The following is a 17,885-nucleotide window of genomic DNA, read 5'->3' on the forward strand; positions in this document are numbered from 1 at the left end:
AGTGAAGTTTACATAAAAGCATCTTCAAAAGGGCAGCCATTTTCCATTAGGGAGGTCAAGGCTTCATATATTGGTCAGCTTGTGAAGATATCAGGTATTGTGACGCGGTGTTCAGATGTTAAGCCATTGATGCAGGTTGCTGTGTATACGTGTGAAGAATGTGGTTTTGAGATTTATCAGGTAATAAGGGGCAAGCTTAGCTCAGATATCCTGAAATGAATCTCCTCAAATAAGAAGAGATTTTCCATGATAAATTTTTGTCCTATTTCCACCATAAACCAATATAATATTTTCCATTCAATTGCCAGGAAGTCATAATAAAGTGGGATTTAGAACTAGCTACAACACCAAACATATTCAGCATATTTTCTTACATTTCTTTTACCCTTCGGAATATTATCTGTTTAATGCCATTGGGTCTATACTTGGGTCTAGTTTCTTTAAAGCCACTTTTTTTATTCATTAATTGTTTTGTGCCTAACAGGAAGTAACTGCTCGAGTCTTTATGCCCCTGTTTGAGTGCCCATCCAGGCGCTGTTTTACAAATAGAACAAAGGGGAATCTCATTCTTCAACTCAGGGCATCAAAATTTTTGAAGTTTCAGGAGGTTTATATTTTATCCTATTTCATTCTTGAATTATACTATACCAAGGAGGACATCTGTATCATAATATGGTTTTTCTTATTTTTCTTCAATGATAGTGTTTATCTCTCATCTTTGATATGGTTGGACGTGGTTTAATTGCAGGCCAAGATGCAAGAGTTGGCTGAACAGGTTCCAAAAGGCCATATTCCACGGACAATGACTGTGCACTTCAGGGGTGAACTCACAAGAAAGGTTGGTTGTTTTTATGTCAATTTTGGTAAAATATTTTTATGGGTAAGCTTGCTGGCTTTAACTGAAAACTCTATGTGGGGGTGGAAATTCTCCACTTCCATTTTACAAATTTGCATGATTTGGATAGAGTGATGACATTCTGCTTCTACTTAGCTGAATATGTACTATTTTGTTTAAATTTTTTTGCCTCGTGCCTCGTTCTGAATATTATTAGGTAGCTCCGGGTGATGTCGTTGAATTATCTGGCATTTTTCTTCCTATTCCTTACACTGGCTATAGAGCAATGCGGGCTGGCTTAGTTGCAGATACTTACTTAGAAGCCATGTCAGTCACACATTATAAGAAAAAATATGAAGAGTAAGTCATATTATTCCAGTTATCAATTTTATTTACTCATCTGTTTATATATTTTTTATATAAGTTCTTAATTGACAAAAGACATTTATACTTGTGTAATTGACCAAATTACTTTTTACACATCCATCTTCAACTACATATTGTTTTCGCTTCTTTTCAACTTTTAACATAAAGTTCATCTGGTGCTTTTAGTGCAGTTTTTGGTAAAATAGGAGTTGTCCTCTTACCTACTGAGATATACCTTTTACATTGCTAGGTAAAGATGCTGCGTACTAAGTTGTGTTCTATTGCAGGTATGAACTTTTAGGAGATGAGGAAGAACAAATTAGAAATTTAGCTGATGATGGTGACATTTATAATAAGTTGGCACGATCTTTGGCACCTGAAATTTATGGGCACGAAGATATCAAAAAGGCTCTACTTCTGCTCCTAGTGGGTGCCCCTCACAGGAAACTAAAAGATGGAATGAAGGTAAATTCCCAACATTACTGTTTGCTAAATTTGAATTATGCTTATAATTTTGGTAAGTTTGAATTTCATGAGGGTGTGGGCATATTTGGATATATCATCCATATGAGTGAAATGGCAGATTAGCAGTTCCCCCCTTCCCTCTTCCTTCCCTCTCCTCTCGGTTCTCCTGGTTCTTACTAGTCCTGGTCACTGGTTAATGGTTATGTAAACTGAGTTTCAGTTTACAATCTGTCTCCCTCCATTATGAAATGGGATTCTCCAGCTCATGTTCACATCTGTGATATAACATACTGATTATAGTATGTTGTAACATTTTCAAGCTGAGACTACAGAAGGTCATAATATATTTTCTTTTACATTTGCAGATTAGAGGAGATTTACATATTTGTTTGATGGGCGATCCTGGAGTTGCAAAGAGTCAGCTTCTTAAACACATAATTAATGTAGCACCCAGGGGAGTTTATACGACTGGTAAAGGAAGCAGTGGAGTTGGTCTAACTGCTGCTGTTCAGAAAGATCCTGTCACAAATGAAATGGTCCTGGAAGGAGGAGCATTGGTGAGATATATATTCTTCTCAGTGATACATAATTCTTATCTATGTTGATCCTCACATGTTACACGTGGAGAACAGCATATAAAAAGGAAATACTTGTGGCATAATTGCATGATACTCAGACTGCCAAGTTGTCGCCTCATTAGCCATATCTCAAAAGATTGGCCCTTTCTGTTAACTTTTAATTTGAGTCAGAAAATAAGGTTTTCCAAAGTTAAACCGTTTTGCATCATGTCAAAAGTGTAGCTTTAGTGCAGAATCAATAGATGGAAAAAGAAGAGGGAAAGAAAGGGAGGGAGGGAGAACGATATAGGAAGAGAAAAGTAGAGAAATAGGGAGGCAATATTATTTCAATATTTCGTAATTCACTTCTATTGCCAAAGAGTTACATCGTAGCCAGTTTGTGGAAGCCAATCCAAAATCAACTCAAATTCAAAACCCTAATTAAATTAGATTCCTCATCATTCTTCAATCGGCTTCCTATCTGATTGTCTTTCAAGGGTTTCTGGGTTAAAATATAGAAGCATTAACTCATTTCAGGTGCTAGCTGATATGGGTATTTGTGCTATCGATGAGTTTGATAAGATGGATGAATTAGATCGTACAGCCATACATGAAGTTATGGAGCAGCAGACTGTCAGCATTGCCAAGGCTGGGATCACTACTTCTTTGAATGCAAGGACTGCTGTTCTTGCTGCAGCTAATCCGGCATGGTACAAATCTTTCTACGTTTTTACCTGGTTTTTCTTGAGGGCGTATGCCCCTGTTGTTTTTCTTCTACTTCACCTTGCTCTAAATTCTAATTATGTGGTAGCTTTCCTGCCACAGACAGCTAACCTTGTTTGATATTCTGGTCTATATGCAAAGTCTTACTGTTATTATCTTTTATTTTCTTGAAGGGGGAGATATGACCTACGTAGAACTCCAGCTGAAAATATTAATCTTCCCCCTGCCCTTTTGTCAAGATTTGATCTTCTATGGTTGATCCTGGATCGAGCAGATATGGATAGTGATCTCGAGATGGCTAGGCATGTTGTCTACGTCCACCAGAATAAAGAATCTCCGGCTCTTGGCTTCACTCCACTTGAACCATCTGTTCTTCGGTAAATCTCATATTTCTTAACATAGAAAATTAGAAAGCACAATAGTAGTTATAATTCCAGGATATTCACTCTTGGTTTATCATTTTTTTTTCAGCGCATATATTTCTGCTGCAAGAAGATTGTCTCCTTCAGTCCCAGAGGAACTTGAAGAGTATATTGCTAGTGCCTACTCTAGCATTCGGCAAGAAGAAGCTAAATCTAATGCACCCCACTCCTATACAACTGTGAGAACTCTTCTCAGCATTCTTCGAATATCAGCTGTAAGTTCATTCTTTTCACTTGTTTACTTATTTTTATTTATTTCATGTGGCTTCCATTGTATATGTTGTGTATCAAAGTTGGGTGGCATACTTGTATTCTTTCTGAATATGGACTGGGTCAGATTTTGAGTTTAGAATTATAAAATAGATATATGTTTGAGTTTGTTTGGACTGGCTTCTACCCAGTTAATTGGATGCACTGCCTTAAAAATGTCACCCATAGTGTGGAGCAATAGATGTCTATTTATTACATTTGTTTTTGTCCTTTGATGGGTTGCTCAAAAAACGTATTTTTTTTTCTGGTCAGAAAAAAAAAAACGTTTTCCATAAGTGAAGAGAAATATGTGGCATGGAAATTTTATGTTTTTGACAAGTACCATTACACTTTTTTTGGGTATGTAGATTAAACCAGCTTTACTTGGTTTTGTTGAATGAGTTGCTCAAAAACTGTCATCCAGAGAAGGGAGCAATAGATGTTTATAGGATGTACTGACTATTTGAAAGACACTAATTTCTTTCATTTTCAGGCACTAGCAAGACTCCGATTTTCTGAAACTATGGCTCAAAGTGATGTGGATGAGGCACTCAGACTCATGCAGATGTCAAAGTTCTCTTTGTACTCAGATGATCGTCAGAGATCTGGTCTGGATGCTATCTCCGATATCTATTCAATTTTGCGAGATGAAGCTGCCAGGACTGACAAGTTGGATGTGAGCTATGCACATGCTCTAAATTGGATTTCTAGGAAGGTTAGTTTTTGAACCTTGAAGGCATCTGTGATGTTCAGAAAGGAGCTAAACTTAGAAGTGATAAAAATATAAGTCCTTATATAGAAATTCTAGACGGAATCATAATATCACTAAAATGTATGGTTTTGAAACTGAAAGGAATTAGGTTTTTACCCTTTTTCTTTGACTAAGGTGTATAATTGCAGGAGATTCTTGATAATCTTTTCTGAAATCCTATCTATTTTGTCTCACCCATGTGGAATGCTTGCTTTGGAACAGGGATACAGTGAAGCCCAACTGAAAGAATGTTTAGAGGAATACGCAGCATTGAATGTGTGGCAGATAAATCCCCGTACTTTTGACATCAGATTTATTGATGCCTGATATGCCTTGCTGTAGATTTCTTGAGTGCTGCAATCCCTTAACACAGGAGTGGTCTTGGCCCCTTCCCATTTGAAAGATAGTGGGAAGATACTCTCATCTTGGAAGAAAAAAAAAAAAGAAGAAGGATTAGGCAGTGGGAAGCTCAAAAGTCAAACTTAGAGTATGTTTTCATTGGATTTAATTGAATCTTTTAATGTACTTTGGACAGTTTAGATCTAGCTTGAGGTGCATATTCAGACATTTGATGCCAGATTTGTCACTTATTGGGAATCTGAAGTTGGAAGTGGTTCAGTTAGCATGGTTTTTTGAGGTTCAGTTAGCATTGTTGACTAGCCAAAATCAATGGAGCAAAATGTATGATATTTCATTTATATGTTGTTGCCTAACTCTTTTTCTTGCGGCTCAATCTGTTGGTAAAATATTGTATTATGATGACTCAGGTTATTAGACGTATGCCATATTTCTCTCTTAATCTTTTGTATTCTCTTTTTGTTTCTTGGTTAGCAAACTTCTGTTGCCATTTAAACCCGTTTCACCTAAGGTAGCTTCTGTTAAGGAAAGTAGAGTTAAATAGCATATATTGAGGAGATTCTTATTAATTGTATATATACTCAACTGTTTTTATTTCCTTCCTTGGTCATGTAATTCAGTTAGTCTAGAAAAACTTGTAGGATCTAAATTACTTACTTCTTGTATAATTGTACGTCAATATGAATATGACATAATTCATACCAATTCTACAACTTTCTCATATGGTATCAGAGCACCAAAGCTCTTGGTGACCAAGAAATTTCTTTCACAGCAAAAAGATCAAACAAACTCCTAGTCGTATTCCTCTCCTACCATGGTTAACGATTCAGAATCCAGCAAGAAATCTTCAAATAGATATGAGATCATCAAATATGATAATCCCACTAGCCCACTCTACCTGCATCACTTAGATCAACCTGGCACAATCTTTGTCTCACAACTCTTGACTGAAGAAAATTACAGCACATGGAGTCATGCTATGACAACTGCCCTAAGCGTTAAGAACAAGGTTTGTTTTGTTAACGGATCCATCAAGAAACCAACCAGCACGGTGGAAACAGATACCCAACAATGGACAAGATGCAATGACTTGGTTAAGTCATGGCTGTTCAACTCAATGTTTCAAGACATAGCAACAAGCGTCATATACAATGACACGACTCATGAGATATGGCGAGATCTCAAAGAACGATTTTCCCGGGTAAATAAGGTTCATCTTTTCCACGTTAAGCAAGCCATACATGATTGCATTCAGAATAACATGATTGTTGCATCATACTTCACCAAACTCAAAGGGCTATGGGATGAAAGATCTGCCCTATATGAAATCCTTGCTTGCAGCTATGGTATTGTAAAAGAAGTCCTTCAATACCAACAAGATCAAAAGACGATGAAGTTTCTAATGGGACTCAATGAGTTCTATGCTGTTGTGCGAGGACAGATCCTCCTAATGGACCCCTTTCCTACTGAGAATCGTGCTTATTCTCTGATACTCCAATATGAGAGGCAGCGAGAAATAACATCTGAGAAGCCCATCATTTCAGACGTTGCTGCCTTTGCTGTAAGAGACAACTTCAAGGGACCACACAAACGGGTCTTGTGCAGGTAAAATAAACTCAAATATCTTTCGTAGGGTTTGTGATAAATTGGCCATAGTGCAGATGTATGCCTATCACATCTGAAATGTGAATATTGTGGATGGAATGGCCACACTATTAACACTTGTTGCAAGCTACAAAAACAAGAACAATATGATGCCAAGCCAAATCATCAAGAACGCCGCAATTTTTCTCTAAAGGCAAACCACACAACTTCCCAGCGTGCTGATCAAAGGGAAGTGTTAGCCCCTCAAACCAGTTTTGTTGCTCTCACTCCAACAGAGTATCAACAATTTCTTAGCCTCTTACACACAATAAGAGCACCTCTATGGCTAATCATTTTGGTAGTTCTTCTGCCATTAGTGATTTATCAGGTAACGTTACTTGTTTTTCTGTCATTGGAAAGAACACCAATTGGATCATTGATAGTGGGGCAACCAATCACATGGTTTGTTCTCCCAGCTTTTTAACTGAATCTTCTCCTGTCAAAAATCGCACAGTACAACTACGTAATGGAACTCATACCATTGTTACACACATTGGCAATGTTGCATTCTCTTCTTATTTGATCTTAACTAATTGTTGAAATAAAAAAAATCTCACCTTTGAAATTTGAAATGAGTGAGGATTATCCCACGTGGGAAGCTTCCAAAAGGTATTAAAGTCCTAAAAAAATAAAAATAAAAATATTAGAGAAAAGAGATAAACAGATAAATAGATGGAGATAACTCATTTGAATTTAAACTAAAGTGATCATCAACGCTTTGAAATTTAAATTGGATTTTATCTATCTCATCTGTGGCCTCTAGTGTGGCCTATAAAAGGGGCATTCAGGCTTTGAAAAAGAAAAAGGAGGAATCAAGTTAACAAAAGGCTGAACGAACAGAGAGAAAAGGAAGGCATTTCTTTTCAGAAATTCAAAGGTGCTGCAAAGAGTTTGTCTAAGGTATAACTCTTGTATGAGGATAAAAGATTTTCTCCTTGAAGGTTACAGTTTTTCCCATCAAATTTCTCAAAGCCTTCTTTCATTTTTGTCATTGATCTAATAGCAGCGAGCCTTTGGGTTAGGTGGTGCCCATGGGCACTATAAAGTCAATGCTAGTCTGCTATTTTCCGTAGTGGCCATGGTCACTACAATCCAAATCGGTGTCCACGCGACACCACAAATGACCAATCTAAAAGGTAGCCATGAATTCTAAACGAATCTGTTGGGTTCTTCTTTGGATTCTAAGTGAATCCATTGGGATCTTCTTTGAATTCTAAGCGAATCCATTAAAAATATGTGGTCGAGTCATCATTGTCCCCCTTTGAAAATACACAAAAATGGGCAAGAGCCAAGAATCACCTGCAAAAGGAAAAATGGGGTCAAGCCGTGTAAAGATGTAAGCAAAAAATGGTTTCTCTCAACGGTGAAGTAAAAAAAAAAAGAAAAAGAAAAAGAACATTAACCTTTGGAGGGCGATTTGCAAAAGATAAATGGGCTTTGTTCTCGCCGCTAGAACAAACAAACAGTCAAGTTTATTAATTGAGCGAAACAATAAAGGCTTGCAAAGTGAAAGTGAGATGGATGTACCTATCTCTTTACTTTGGAAGACTGAACTTTGTTTCTGCACAGAACTGACACCTGGAAAGGAAAGGAAAAGAGTTAGCTCTTTGGTCTACAACAGGTCAAGAGGAATAAAAAATATAAAAAAAAAATATAAAAAAAAAAAAGGGACTTTGTAGCAAGGTGAAAGTGCAACATACAACAAAGCCATGTGATTACCTTTGAACTTTTTGACCACCCCTTGGACCGTTGGAAACTACTAGGCTGCTATGATATTTTTGTTGTAACAATTTGTTGAAAAGATAGTATATTGTATAAGACAAAATGGACATAAAAAGAAAAATAGGAGTAATAAGAGAAAAGGGAAATATGGAAGGATTTGTCATTCGTACAGTAAGAAAAAAAGCTTGACTTTTCTTTGATTAATCAAAGTATGTCATGGAAGGAAAAGATCTTGCTTTACTCCAATTCCCCACGTGATAAGCCTAATGTTAGAAAGTTCATTGGATGTTGCAAAACTTGACTTTTCTTTGATTAATCAAAGCATGTCATGGATGTTGCAAAGTGTCACGGTCCGCACTTAGAGTTGTGCTTATGTGACATTAATATGAAGTACGGAGGGTCAAGTGGCAAGAGAATGACATTCGTTTGGCGAAGAGTGGCCGGGTTGCGCGCGTTGAAGGGTAATTTTGTAATTTGGCTGTTTCGGGGTCTTCCGGTTGGAATTTGGGAAATCTAAAAATACCGGTAAATTCAAGAGGTCGAAACGAGTCCAACGCAACTAACAGTTTGTCATTCGGAGTTCGAATGAATTAATTATGGGCAATTATGACTCATCGCGCAAGTTGATGTTTCCTCATGCTTTGTGAAGAAAGGCATAAAATGCTCCTTAGGGGGAGACATGGTGTCAGGCTCTCCACCACCCCCGACGCCCACACCTAAGGAGCGTTAAGCGAGCTACTATAGGAACCTTTGGGGACCTAGGGGGCGGGCACATGACTTCCAGAAGGCGGTCATGTGTCTCCGTGAGAAAGGAGGTCCCACGGACAGTACAAGCGAGCGGGAGTGCTTGTATTGCGCTGGGCGCGCGCACATGAGGCTACGAAGGGAATTCCTTTATGCCGCACCATATGCACAACACGCCAACTACATGTGAACTCCCGGAGACTTCATGGTGCACATTGGCCATGTAGTACTCAACGAGGGCATCGGCTTGGGTTCGGCCATGCACAATATATGATGTTAGCAAGCACGGGAGGGGCGACCCCATGCCAACGAGAGAATGCTAATGTGGGACATCAGAGAAGAGTTGCTTACTCGGGTGGCATGCTTACTAGTTGGCTTGCATGTTCAACTCGAGGAAAGGACTATGGGCGCGAGCTAGCCCTTAGTGCCATGACAGTTGAGATGTGGAAACAAAGTAAGACTCGACATGTGAGAATGGAAAGCCGGCGTCATAAGAACCTATCGATCGGGCGAGTGTCTTGGCTGAGAACCTTGGCACAAGGAAGCAATCGTATAATCGCTACGAGCGAGACTCGGGATGAGTAGTTCTTGTTGGCAAACCTCAAGAAGGTAACGAATGGGTCTAAATCTTAAAAAGAGTAAAGAGAAAGGATGGCTGGCCTTGATTCAGAGGAATCTTGGCGCCGCACGGACAAATTCCGCTGCGTAAAAAGTGAGCCCGTGACACAAAACCTGCACAAAATAAGCAAAAGATAGTCCGCCCATGGTGAGTAAAAAAAAGGGATTTATATTCAATCAATGAATGAGTTCCTTACCTCAGAATCCCGCAGAGAAGATCTCGCACACACGCTAGCAAAATAAGTCGCTCTCTTTGTACTGACTCGTCTCATCCCCAGCTCACAGGTTCTATTTGAAAGGAAGGATTTGTAGGTGTTGTGGGATAAAGATTCTCATTTCTTGCTTATCTGAGGAAGTCCCAATCCAAAAGAAACAATGATTCATGTACATCCTGATATGTTTCTAGCTGGCTTAAACAATGGGCTTTATGCCTTGGGAATTAGGATTAAGTTTAATGCTCTATGGAGGTTAGGTCCATGAAAAGGGTTACCCAAAACTTCTAGTTACGGGGAAACAACAAAATCTCTCAAAACTTAAAATTTCGGATAAATGGGTTATTAAAATCTTCCATTATTTTTTTGGCTCAGCCCAAAATCCTAAATCAAAGCCTCTGGGCCCGTCTCCCAAATTCTTGTTGCCCATTACAATGATATATCAATTTAGAAATAATTGATGTCAAATATTGGTGGACACTTTCCTCCAATCCCAAATTCAAACTCTCAAATTGGTACAAAACCAATTCTCTCAATCGGTACAAAACCGAAACCAAATCCAAACCCCAAATTCAAACTCTTAAATTGGTACAAAACCAAATTCTCAATTGGTACAAAACCAAATCTCTTAAATCCAAATCTCAAAATGGCATAAAGCCAGTCAAGTCAAATTCTTTGTGAACTACGTCCGGTTTGATCCCACAATGGGTACGTAGGCAATGTGGATTAAATTTGCCTACAACTGCGGTCAAATCAAATTACTTTTACGCCAAATTTCTCTGAAATTAATTCTCATACAAAGTTATCGAATTAATTTCGCAATTTCTCAAATTTCATTTTTAATGAACTACATTCGGTTTGATCCTGTCATGGGTATGTAGGCAACCTACTAAAATTTAGGTGCAACCGCAGCCAATCAAATACATCCAAATTTCCCAGAAATTTGTCTCACACACAAAGTCTCTGAGTTAATTTCTCAAGTCAAATCTAAGGTCTCTAAACCCTACCCAAATTACACAAATCTTTTAAGTGGGTCATCCACCCATTTAAATCCTAAAACCTTGAAACTACATGTGGTTTGATCCTGCAATGGGTACGTAGGCAACCTAAAATATGGGTGCAACTGCAATCATAAATAAAATCCATTTCAATGGGTCTTTCACCTATTGAAAATCCAAATACTTGCAAGATGGTCCGTTGGTTTCATTATATTTGGAATCAAAGGGTATTACCTTGAGTCAATGGACTGTAATTAAGAGATGTACTCCATCTTGAATGGGTCGTATCCAAAATAATAAAACCATCATTCCATAAATGAATTTGGGTGAAATTATGTTAGGTAATATTTATTATTTATTTACAAATTTTGTTCAACACTAATGTACTTTGTGTTCTCTCGTTTCACTTAAATTTCATCTCCATCAGTAAGCTTGTTTCTAATTCCCATTATCTAGCCACTTTCACTCATAATACTTGTGGGATTCAGGACCAACACTCGAGGAAGATGATTGAGACAAGCACTGAACGAGGAGGCCTGTATTACCTTGATGTCTCAAAGGGGGCCCTTGTCACTCTGCGACTGCAGTCAATGCATCTTCTTCTCATTTTTGGCATCAATGTCTAGGGCATCTCTCTAATAAAGTTTTGCAACTCCTTTTAGATTCTGTCAAAAACATTGAATGTAGTGATGTTAATTGTTTAATCTGTCCCTTAGCAAAGCAAACTCGTTCTAAGTTTCCTTTAAGTTCCATCACTAGTACTTAAGCTTTTGAATTAATTCATGTGGACATATGGGGTGGTTATCATGTTAAGTCTATTTTTAGAGCTCAACATTTCCTCACTATTGTCGATGACTATACTCGATGCACTTGAGTATATCTTATGCATCATAAATCAGACACACAACGTTTTCTTACTTCCTTTATTAACCTTGTTGAAACACAATTCTCATCTAAGGTTAAAATTGTTCGAAGTGATAATGGTCTTGAGTAGGGCTGGGATTTTATGCCGAATTACCGAAATTTACCGACAGTCGACCGCAAATTGCACCGACAATTACCAAAAATTGAGGTAACCGATACCGCCATTTCGGTATTAGTTCCAAACCGTCTATTTTGGTAACGGTATCGGCTTACGGAATACAATACCGGCGGTATACCGATACCGAATCCCAATTTAAAAAAAAAAAAATAAAAAAATCAGTTTTATACATTTATTTGATTATTTTTATACCGATAAAGATTTTTTTTTTTGGTTTCACTCTCGAAGTCTCTGTCTCTCTCTCACTCTCGAAGTCTCCTTGTGCGATCCCAAATTCCCAACCACTACAACATCTCGCCATCTCCAGTGACCACCACTACAGCATCTCCGACCACCACTACCACCATCTTAGACCCCAAACACGACCCACCACCACCTTAAACCACCAGTTCACCCACCGTCGCCTCTTCTCTCCCTTTCTCTCTTTGTCTGACGACTCTCACCAATCACCACCTCTCTCTCTGTCTAACCAGTAACCATTGTCGCCTCTCTCTCTATCTAACCACCGTCGTTACTCGTCGCCTCTCTCTCTCTGTCTCACGGCCCAATCACCCACGCCACGCCAATCAGAAGGTAATTTCTCAATTAGGGTTTCGAATTGGGGTTTTTTGGGTTTCAATTTATTGGGGTTTAAATTTAGGGTTTCAAAGTTTCAATTTATATTTTGTTTGTTAGGAATTCATTAGGGTTTCAATTTAGGGTTTCGAATTAGGATAATTTCTCAATTAGGGTTTTAAAATTAGGGATTAATTAAGGGTTTTGGGTTAGGGTTTGTAATCTGCATATATAAATGGCTTGAAATATAATTGATCTTCATGGTTTCCTTGCAAGGTTGAAGCTTCGTGTTGCTTAGTGCTTAGTGCTTAGTGCTTAGTGCTTAGTTGCTTACTGTTAAGAGATTGAGAGTGAAGCTGGCTGGTGGCAACGATCAGGTATATGGATTTCAATATTTCATGGCTTAGTAACTTAGTTTGGCTTAGTTGACATAAATTGGGTTTGATTTTGAATAAATTGAAGTAATGGGATTGTGTAATGTGAATATGTGATTTTGATTTTGGGGTTAAGGGTTTGTGCTGCTTGTTAATTGTGCTTTGATTTTGGGATTGTGTAATGTGAATATGTGATTGTTAATTGTGCTTTGTGCTTGCTGAAATGTTAGTATTAGTATGACATATTGACTAATTGACATGTATTAGTGTATTAGATTACAAGGTTGTATGATTTGCATTTTGCAAGGTTGCATTTTTCCACCTAAGATTTGTGTCTCTGTTTTAGGATATGATGGATTCCTCTAGCCAATCAAATACACTAGGTGCCTCATTAGGGTCTGTACCACAATCCCAAACACAAACACAACCTTCACCCCAAACACAACCTTCACCACAAACACAATCTCAACCCCAAACAGTCGCTGAAGTGGGAGGAAAGAGGAAAAAGGGTAGTTCTATTGTGTGGGAACACTGCAAGAAAATCCAAAAAACAGATGATAAGGGGGTAAAGCATACCATGGGGGTTTGCAACTATTGCCAAAAGGAGGTACCTGCTGATTCTAGGAAGAATGGGACCACTGGGTTGAGAAGTCACCTAGATAGATGCAAGCTTAGTCATTTTTATGATAAGGGGGATCCTACTCAACCTTTATTGACAAATGAGACAATTGGTGCTCCTTTGGTTCCTTGGTCCTTTAACCAACAAAGACATGAACAAATGCTTGTGCAATACATCATTATTGATGAGCAGCCCTTTAGGACAGTTGAGGGAAAAGGGTGGAGAGCCTTCATCAAAGATCTTCAACCTAGGTTCAAGATTCCCGATAGGAAGAAGGTGGCTGCCCTAGTGTGGGATTTGTTCTTAGTGGAAAGGGCTAAGATATTAAGTGTGATAGGTGACCAAAGGGTAAGTATCACAACCGATACTTTGACCTCGATCCAAAACATCAATTATATGGTAGTCACTGCCCATTTCTTGGACAGTGACTGGAATTTGCATAAAAGGATCATTAATTTCACTAAGATCACAAGTCACAAGGGGGAAGATATAGGGAGGTGTCTTGAGGGGTGTTTGAACAGTTGGGGGATAAAAAAGGTGTTTAGCATTACAGTGGATAATGCTAAGACAAATGATGGGGCTGTTGAGTACATGGCCAAAAGGTTCAAGGCATTAAAAACTTTAATGCTTGATGGCAAGTACTTGCATATGAGGTGTGCTTGTCACATCTTGAATTTAATTGTGAAGGATGGGTTGAAGGAGCTTTATAGCTCAATTGAGGGGATAAGGAATTGTGTGAAGTACATTCACTCATCCCCAGCTAGGTTAGACAAGTTTAGGCAATTTGCCATCTTAGAGTGCATGGACAAGATGGCAAATGTGCCTATGGATGTTTCTACAAGGTGGAATGCCACTTATAAGATGCTTGACAGTGCATTCAAGTATAGGATGGTGTTCAAAAGGATGGGGGATGAATCGGCTCCTTTTGTGAGTTATTTTAATGAGTATGAAAATGATGCATCAAGAAACCTAGTTAAGAGAGTGGGGCCCCCGGGAGATGAGGATTGGGACAAGGCAAAAGCCTATGTGCATTTTCTTAAAAGATTTTATCAAACAACATTGAAACTTAGTGCCACCAAGACTTGTACTTCACCCATAATTTGGCAACAAATGGTTGGGTTACAAAGTGAGATACTGAAAAAAGTGAGTGATGTAAGAGATCCTACATTGCAAAGGGTGGCTTCTTCGATGATGGCCAAATTTGACAAGTATTGGGGGAGTTTTGAGATAATAAACAAGCTTGTATTTGTAGCTGAAGCACTAGACCCTAGACTTAAATTTGAAATGATTAAAATATCCTTCTCCAATATTGGAGCCGATCCATCTAGGGTTGAAGAAGTTGTGGGTGAGGTTAAACAATGCTTGCTTGCTTTGTATAATGAGTATAAAGGGAGTGGAACCAATGAGAGTGAAGCTGCCCGATATGTAGGGGGTCGGGTAAGGATTGAGATGGCTGATGATGATGTAGAAGAAGATCTAGGAGCCGAAATGGGGAGAGTCCTTATACAACAAAGGGTTGAGCAACGACTTGTGGAAGTATCCAATGAAGTGGATAAATACTTGTTGGATCCTTTTGAGAATGCAACACCGGCTGATTTCAACATCTTGAATTGGTGGAAAGTGAATGCAACAAGATATCCAATCCTTGCAAAGATTGCCAAGGATATCTTTGCAATTCCAAGTTCTACCGTTGCTAGTGAGAATGCTTTTAGCCTAGGAGGGAGGATTGTTGATCCTTTTAGAGCGTCATTGACTCCAAAAATGGTAGAGGCATTAGTGTGTACTAATGATTGGCTTAGAGCCGAAGAATTTAGCTTCTACAAGGAACCAATGGACGAAGAGGTTGAATTTTATATGGATCTTGAAGAAATAGAAGCAAGTAAGATTTTGGTGTTTCAAATTTCAATACAATTTAAATTATATTGATTGTTCTGTTCTGTGTCTAAGTTTGTAATTTATTTTACATGCAGCCTCCACTTTGATTCAAGGAAGTGCAAGTGCAAGTGCAAGTGCAAGTGCAAGTGCAAGTGGACCCAGTGCAAGTGCCATGCCTCCTCCTTCTACTACTACATGATTAAATCTGAGGTACTTGCTGGCTGCCTGGTTTGATTATTTCTGTTTGCAAGTTGTTACTAAGTTACTTGGTTTGGTTTTGAACTTCAATGTGCAGGCCAAGATGGGCTTGATTTCTGCTGCCTTCCATCTGCCATTTTCCAGCTGCAGAGGTTGATTTCTGATGGTTGTTTCATTTGTATAATTTAAGTTTTAAACTTAAGTTTGTAATTTGTAATTTGCAAGGTTGTAACTTAAGGTTGATTTCTAATGGCTGTTTCATTTGTATGATTTCTGATGCCATTTTCCTCCTTCTAATTTGTTAATTGTTCACAGGTTAAGTGTATGTGTGTGAGAAACTTGGATTTGTTTAGGTATTGATATGGAATTATGGATGACATATTGATATGTGATTTTGAATATTTGTTTAGGTATTGGTATTGTATATTGTATATTTGTATGGAATTATGGATGACATATTTGTAGAACATATTGCTGCCTTCCATCTGGCCATTTTGAATCCATATTTTATTTTGGTTGAACAGCATTTTAGGCTTCAAATTGCAGAACAATTCAGGTGTTCGGTATTACCAATACCGCCCGATGCCGCAAAACACCGTACCGCATTCTAGCGGTACGGTATCGGAGCCGAAATACAAGGATTCCGACCTCCTTCGGCCGGCATGCGGTATTAAAGGTTCGGTACGGTTCCCGTACCGAACCCACCCCTAGTCCTGAGTTTACTCTTTCCAATTTTTATTCCATTAAAAGCATTGTTTATCAAACAAGTTGTGTCGCCACTCCCCAACAAAATGGAGTGGCTGAGCGAAAACACCTCTATTTCTTAAATGTTGCACGAGCTTTGCTTTTCCAAGCTAACCTTCTTAAGCGGTTTTGGGGCGAAGCCATTCTCACTGCCACTTTCTCATCAATCGAATGTCTACACCACTTTTACAAGGTAAATCACCCTATGAACTTTTTTTCCACGTACAACTCACATACACCCATTTGAAGGTTTTTGGTTGCTTATGTTTTTCTTCCACGCATGATAAGTGACCCTCCAAATTTGATGCTAGAGCAACCCGGTGTGTCTTTATTGGCTATCCATATGGTCAAAAGGGTTATCGTTTGTACGATATTTCTCAAAACAAAATCTTTACTTCTCATGATGTGCTCTTCTATGAAAATATATTTCCATATTCCATTACTTCCGCTATTGAAACTCTTCTAGTCATTCAAAACTTCACTACTTAATCTGCCATGCATGATGATGAGATCATCTCTTCACCCATGGCTAATTGGTTGATACACCACCACTATCTGATACACAATTATCTGATGCATCACCAACATCTAACACTTCTCTTGCAGTGGCACCACCAGAACAACGACTTTCACGTGTCACCCAAGTTCTCGTGCACCTTTGGGACTTCCAGGTTACAGGCCCTCTTCCTTCATGTGGTCAACCCTCTTCATCAACCTCGGTTTTGGTTGGACACACAGGTACCTTTCACCCTTTGTCCAAATTTCTTTCTTATCATAAGTTGTCTGCTTTCCACCATGCTTTCACCTCCTCAGTTTCTATGGTTGTAGAACCATGTTCCTATTCTCAGGTTGTCACAGATCTTAAATGGCATCTTGCCATGCAGAATGAGCTCGCTGCTCTTGAGGCAAATCATACTTGGTCTCTTCAATCTTTGCCTCCCAGTAAAAAACTCATCGGCTACAAATGGGTTTATAAAATCAAGCTCAAACCCGATGGTACCATTGAGCGATACAAAGCCCGGTTAATGGCAAAAGACTATAGTCAAATTGAAGGGCTTGTCTATCGAGAAACGTTTGCACCGGTTGCAAAATTGGTGACTGTACGTCTCTTTCTTGTAGTGGCAGCCACTCAAAATTGGCATCTCTATCAATTAGATGTCAACAATGCCTTCACGGTAATCTTGATGAGGATGTCTACATGTCTCTGCCCCTAGGTTCGGGCGAAAGGGGGAGACAAGAGTGTGCAAACTTCATAAGTCTTTATATGGGCTTAAGCAAGCAAGTCGACAATGGTTTCTCAAGCTCTTAAATTAGCTGGATATACACAATCCAAGGATGATTATTCATTATTCGTCGGATCCCAAGGTACTAAATTTACTGCACTTCTCATATATGTGGATGATGTGATCCTAGCAGGCAACGATTTACAAGAGATCAAAACTCTCAAGAAATTCTTAAATCAGCGATTCAAATTAAAGGACCTTGGGCAGTTAAAATATTTCTTGGGTATAGAGGTCGCTCAATGAACCAAAGAAATTGCATTATCACAAAGAAAGTATGCATTGGAAATTCTTGAAGATTCTGGGTACCTTGGTGCAAAACCAGCTGCTTTTCCTATAGAGCAAAATTTGACGCTGTGTAAAACTGAGGGAGATGAAATTGAAGATCATTCTTCTTATAGAAGACTTGTTGGACGCTTAATATATCTGACTATCACTAGACCAGACCTAGTTTATGCGGTTCACATCTTAAGTCAGTATATGGATAAGCCTAGATTGCCACATCTGGAAGCAGCCCATAGAGTCTTGAGATATT

General features: G+C 38.7%; 2 protein-coding genes across 2 annotated transcripts in view; both read left to right on the top strand.

Annotated features, from left to right (window-relative positions):
- Positions 1 to 5,066, top strand: part of PRL (Minichromosome maintenance (MCM2/3/5) family protein) — a 6,073-nt gene extending 1,007 nt beyond the window's left edge. The window contains exons 4-14 of the mRNA XM_086251227.1: positions 3 to 180; positions 485 to 607; positions 749 to 838; positions 1,053 to 1,195; positions 1,489 to 1,666; positions 2,032 to 2,223; positions 2,761 to 2,933; positions 3,120 to 3,323; positions 3,418 to 3,583; positions 4,111 to 4,332; positions 4,591 to 5,066. Coding sequence (XP_086107353.1) covers positions 3 to 180; positions 485 to 607; positions 749 to 838; positions 1,053 to 1,195; positions 1,489 to 1,666; positions 2,032 to 2,223; positions 2,761 to 2,933; positions 3,120 to 3,323; positions 3,418 to 3,583; positions 4,111 to 4,332; positions 4,591 to 4,695 — 1,774 coding nt within the window. The 3' untranslated portion in view covers positions 4,696 to 5,066. The remainder of the gene's footprint in view (positions 1 to 2; positions 181 to 484; positions 608 to 748; positions 839 to 1,052; positions 1,196 to 1,488; positions 1,667 to 2,031; positions 2,224 to 2,760; positions 2,934 to 3,119; positions 3,324 to 3,417; positions 3,584 to 4,110; positions 4,333 to 4,590) is intronic.
- Positions 5,067 to 5,539: 473 nt separating this feature from the next.
- LOC147280360 (uncharacterized) lies at positions 5,540 to 6,334 on the top strand. Its single transcript, XM_086252191.1, has one exon. The coding sequence runs from the start codon at positions 5,540 to 5,542 to the stop codon at positions 6,332 to 6,334; it is 795 nt and encodes a 264-aa protein (XP_086108317.1).
- The last annotated feature ends 11,551 nt before the right edge of the window (positions 6,335 to 17,885 follow it).

The sequence above is a fragment of the Dryas octopetala genome, chromosome 7 (genome assembly GCF_963921425.1).
Source record: "Dryas octopetala chromosome 7, drDryOcto1.1, whole genome shotgun sequence".
In the NCBI taxonomy this organism is placed as follows: Eukaryota; Viridiplantae; Streptophyta; class Magnoliopsida; order Rosales; family Rosaceae; genus Dryas; species Dryas octopetala.

What these genes read in the sequence shown, in the direction of transcription:
- LOC147280360 (XM_086252191.1), top strand. Translation starts at nt 5,540, where the DNA reads ATGGTTAACGATTCAGAATCCAGCAAGAAATCTTCAAATAGATATGAG.